This window comes from Myotis brandtii, unplaced genomic scaffold (genome assembly GCF_000412655.1).
Source record: "Myotis brandtii unplaced genomic scaffold, ASM41265v1 scaffold182, whole genome shotgun sequence".
Classification (NCBI taxonomy): domain Eukaryota; kingdom Metazoa; phylum Chordata; class Mammalia; order Chiroptera; family Vespertilionidae; genus Myotis; species Myotis brandtii.
Window position 1 is genome coordinate 872,331 of NW_005356751.1, and position 4,970 is coordinate 877,300.

The 4,970-nt window shown below is 36.0% G+C and overlaps 1 protein-coding gene across 4 annotated transcripts in view; it reads left to right on the forward strand.

The window, feature by feature from the left end:
- Nucleotides 1–4,590, forward strand: part of ARPP19 (cAMP-regulated phosphoprotein, 19kDa) — a 14,103-nt gene extending 9,513 nt beyond the window's left edge. For 3 of the 4 annotated variants that reach the window (XM_005863916.2, XM_005863914.2, XM_005863917.2), the window contains exons 2-3: nucleotides 1,074–1,196; nucleotides 2,044–4,590. In XM_005863916.2, coding sequence (XP_005863978.1) covers nucleotides 1,074–1,196; nucleotides 2,044–2,214 — 294 coding nt within the window. In that variant the 3' untranslated portion in view covers nucleotides 2,215–4,590. Of the gene's footprint in view, nucleotides 1–913; nucleotides 992–1,073; nucleotides 1,197–2,043 lie in introns of those variants that run through there. The other variant, XM_005863915.2, reaches the window with a different exon arrangement.
- The last annotated feature ends 380 nt before the right edge of the window (nucleotides 4,591–4,970 follow it).

The following is a 4,970-nucleotide window of genomic DNA, read 5'->3' on the forward strand; positions in this document are numbered from 1 at the left end:
GTGCAGCCTCAGGCCCCCGGGCCCCAACGCAAGGGTGTGATGACCATTTGCATATTAGCTCTTTATTATATAGGATAGGATGGCTCTTGGGAAGAAACTAGACTATGTCAGGGCTGGTGTTAAAAATGAATAGCCTTGCCCTGGCCAGTTGCTCAGTGGTTAGAGCATTGTTCTGCACACCGAAGAGTCATGTGTTCGATTCCTGGTCAAGGGCACATACCTGGGTTGCAGGTTCAATCCCTGCCCCAGTCAGGGCACTTGCGGGAAGCAACCAACAGATGTGTCTCTTTCACATTAATACCCCCTTTCTCCCCTCCCCCCACTTTTCTCCCTTCCACTCTCTCTACTAGTAAAAATAAAAAAATATGTCCTTGTGTGAAGATTAACAACAACAAAAAAAGTGAATAGCCTTAAGATATTGACAGTCATTGGTCAGAAAACACATTTTCATACATCAAAGAATGGAATGTTTAGTGTGAATAGGGTCATTAATTATGGGGCATAATTAGGTAATAATATATATATATGAAGACTGATGAAGATGATGTTTTTCTCCGTTACAAATGTCACAGTCTTCTGTAATGAGTTATTCAGAAAAAAATGTGCTGGTAACTAAGCTGCTGTTAATTTGCATTAAAGAATCTCAGGAGCTTCCAATCATTCAGGGTTTTGGATAAATAGGTGATCAAAAATATCTTGTGTATTTTAACAGTATTAAGATGATTTTCCATATATAGGCAAAGAGTTGATGAATTCCATAGAAGGTAACTAACTATAAATGTATTATACATGACTAACAAGGAATGGCAAGCAAGACTTCAGAGCTGAGTTACCTTGATATTTTTATCCACTGTGTGGGGTGTTGCACATGCATCACACAGCTATAATAGAGCTATCACATGGATCATTGGGAAAAAGAAGATAGAGATGTTTTAAAAGCTTCTGTGTTTGATTTTTTAGTCAGATGCTGCATTATTTGGCATTAGACAAAGTCAGAATCCAAGTATTGAAAGGTGAATTATTTGAAATAACTGAATTGTAATAAAGAAGTAATTTATTTAACATTTTTTCAGGAAATGGAAGATAAAGTGACTAATCCAGAGAAAGCTGAAGAAGCAAAATTAAAAGCAAGGTATCCTCACCTGGGACAAAAGCCTGGTGGTTCCGATTTCTTAAGGAAACGATTGCAGAAAGGGGTAAGTTCTTTTGTCTAGTCTTCAAATACTTAAGCTCTATAACCTCAGTGTGCCGATAGGGATTGTGATATGGGTATCTGCATATATAGCTCTGTGTGTGTGTATAATGGTTTTTTCCGCAATGTTTTAGCCTATTCATCCTATGATAAGAATTAAGAATCTAGGATTCTTTTATCACTTTTAACTATAAATTATTTCGAGCATGTAGAAAGGTTAAGATAATATAATAATACAGTAGAACCCATATACTCACCACGCAGATTTAACAGGTTTATGTCGTGCCATAGTTACATAAGCTTTATCTTTACAAGAAAGAAAATGTAGATATACTTAAACCTACCACATGTGTTTGCATATCACCTTTCTCCCTTCTCTCCAAAAGCAGCCACCATCCAGATGCTGGTATTTATTCTTCTGCTCATGTCTTTGTGTTGTTGTTTTTAACTTTTAACTGTTTTCAAGGTGATTTCTACATAATATCCAAAGGCTTAAAATACCTTTTATTTGGATGAAATGAGCCTGCTTTTTCCACTAGTAAATGAAAGGCTTGCATTTCACTCTTTAAGTCCTGGACTGTTCCTTCCTGGGTGGATTGATGAGGAAGCTGATGTCAATCCTGAGGCTTCTATACTGAAACCAGAATAATATAAGTAAGCCTGAAGAAAGGGTTGTTGCCTAACTTCTCCGTTGGCTGACTTGTGGCTGACAGAGATAGCTATTTCATCTAATTTTTGTTTTTGCTTAAATTTTGTTAGAATAACTTACACTGGCAATATAGAGTCACATCTTAAACCAGTGTAATTGCATATGAAAGCTTTTAAATTCTCTGAATTTTTTTTTCTTGTAGCAAAAATATTTTGATTCTGGAGATTACAACATGGCTAAAGCAAAGATGAAGAACAAGCAACTTCCTGCTGCAGCCCCGGATAAGACAGAGGTCACTGGTGACCACATTCCCACTCCACAGGACCTTCCTCAACGGAAACCATCCCTTGTTGCTAGCAAGCTGGCTGGCTGATTAAAAGAGCTGAACTGCATGAATCTTCTAATTCCCATTGTTTTTCCTTAATATGTCACTCCCCGCTTTTTATTTCCTTCCACTCACAAAGTCATTTGAGAGTGACAGCTTTGCAGGTAGTGGTAGTGTGTGCTACTATTGTAAGGGAAGATACATGTAAGAGTTTTTGATTAGTTTAACAGTGCACTGATGAAGAGAACATGTTAGAGCAGCATAAAGTAATCTACTTGAAAATAATTGTATATATTACCTAACTGCTAGTGTAGGGAGGTCCTAACAACTACGAAGCAAGTTTTACAATTTTAATGTTTTGGCTTTCTTTACTTCATCCTAATTATAGCTTTGTAGGTTACTCTTATTTAATTAACCTCTATTGTATTGATTTCTTTGTTATCTTCCTTTTGGATTTTATAAACAGAAGTTTAAGACCACAAGTTGGACGAAAAGTCACATATTTCAAACACAAATAGATGGGGCTCCAAAAGATTTGTATTTCTGTGCTTGGACTTGAATGGCCTTAAACCTGTTTCAGCTTTAACAATAGAAGTTTACTTGGGCAATATTTGCCCATTCTGGTGTAACTTATGTGACGCTAGTGCTTAACAACTGCCGTTGAAGCTAATATTCTTCTTCAGTTCTATAGTTAGAATACCTTTTGTTGTTAAAGATATGAATGAAGTATGCATGTGCATCGACTGTTGAATTCACTTTTGTGCCATTTTTGTAAATACAATAGTTTTGCACAACCTCTCACAAATGTCTGTATTAATTTCATATATTAGAAAGTAGATGATGTGCCAACCAGAAGCACAAAAGTTCCTACACAAAACTCTGTATGTCATTAGAGCTTTTGTATAGTAAGAGTAGTTTACAATCCTGGGCTTATAGAATACCAAACTGACATCTTTGCTCAGTCTGCCATAGACAAGCTTTTTCATTTGTTATTAATATCCATGACATTCAGTGGCCTTGTGCAAATATGATATGTTGCTTAGGCATATCTTTTGTCCTATGCAGAACATTTCATTTTGACTTTTAGGGAAATTGCAATTCATGTAATTTATATAAACTTTTAAATGTAGAAACTTTTTACTTCCACAGTCAGTTTTGGGGACACTAAAATAAAAGGCTTCAAAGCTCTGCCTCCTGTGGCCCCTCCCTTCTTTTTTTTTCTTGCTTCTTTGACTCAAATATTGGGCTGTGCTGTTCAGTCTGTTCGGAAGCATAATGTCTATATCCTAACTCTTGAAACTTGCTCTGCTGAATGCTGGATTTTATAATGATGTTTTCCTTAACAACATTTTAGTTAACCATTGTTATTGCTATATTATTAGTATTTGACAGTTTCAGTAAAAGGAACTTTATAATGAAACAAGTTCTTGAGAAGACTGGCCCGAGAACCTATGTCAGGATGAGCTGAACTCTGGTAAATAATTTTAAGGAATTCTGATGAGCTAAGTGAATTAAGCTTGTGACGATTAATGTACATGATAGGTGGAACATACTCATACTAAAATATTTAGATGTCTTGCTTCTATAGATGTCACTTTAATAAAATATCAATTTATTTTTACTTGTGTTTTTATCTAATTAGTAAGAACTTCAACAGACTTTATTAGGACAAATTTACTGCTCTTATAGGAACTCTTCCCATAAGTCGTTGTAATGTTCTAGTGTGATGAGGATCAGTAATCAGATGATACTATTTTTCTCTTCATCCTTGACTTGCACAGGGCCACCCTTCTTTTGGGTCCAGGCACCTAAATCATCATAGATGGTGCTTTGAGTATAGCACCTGCACTTAAAGACAGCCTAACGCTCTGAGGAAAGCTCACTGATTATCTTTGTGCTCTACCCACCCCAAAAAGCAGAAATGAACAAAATCAGTAATGTGTTAATTTGTAATTTTAGGAAATGGGAACAAGTAGGATATTCCACAATACCTATAATTATTGCAGGATCGATTTAAGAATTACAAAATAGTGCTGACTTTGGCGCACATACACTAAAATTGGAAAAATAGAGGTTAGCATGGTCCCTGTGTAAGAATGACAAGCAAATTCATGAATAGTTCCATGTTTAAAAAAAAAAATTACAAAATACTCCAAAGTAGAAATTCTGCAATATCTAGTTTTTTAAAATGTTTATGTGCAAGCTATCACCATTAAATCTATGCATCAGAGATGAATCTGAAAGATCAGAGAGACCGTATTATTCTTGACCATGATAGCACTCCTGCTGTGATTTGTGACAAGTGATGTAACGTCTGCCTGAGTTTTAGTTTGTAAAATACAAAGCTAATATTTAACCTACCTCAAAACTTGAGGATCTGTGAAATACTGAATAAGTGCCCAAAATAAAATATTGTTGATTGTCTTTTTATTAAAAATTTCCTCATTAAACCAACCTGCCTTCTGTAAAGTCACAGTGCTTAAAATCTCAGGATTTTCCATTGGGAAAGACCTGTCATTAAGGATTTGTAGGTATAATTGCTTAGCCTCCATTATTGGTGCTTGGGATGGAGAGGTTTTAGCTTTCTGTTTTTGGTTCACCTCTGCTCAGTTTGCTGACATTTGCAGATCATTTCGCCACTGCTAGAATGAAGATTTTGACTAGATGAGCTCAATCATATTCATCCATTTCTATGATTGCAGAGTTGTGGTTTGAGAGATGGCTACTTTTAATTGTCCTGTTTATTATAAACTAGAGGCCTGATGCGTGAAATTCATGCAAGGGGCTTGGCCCCTGCGGCCACC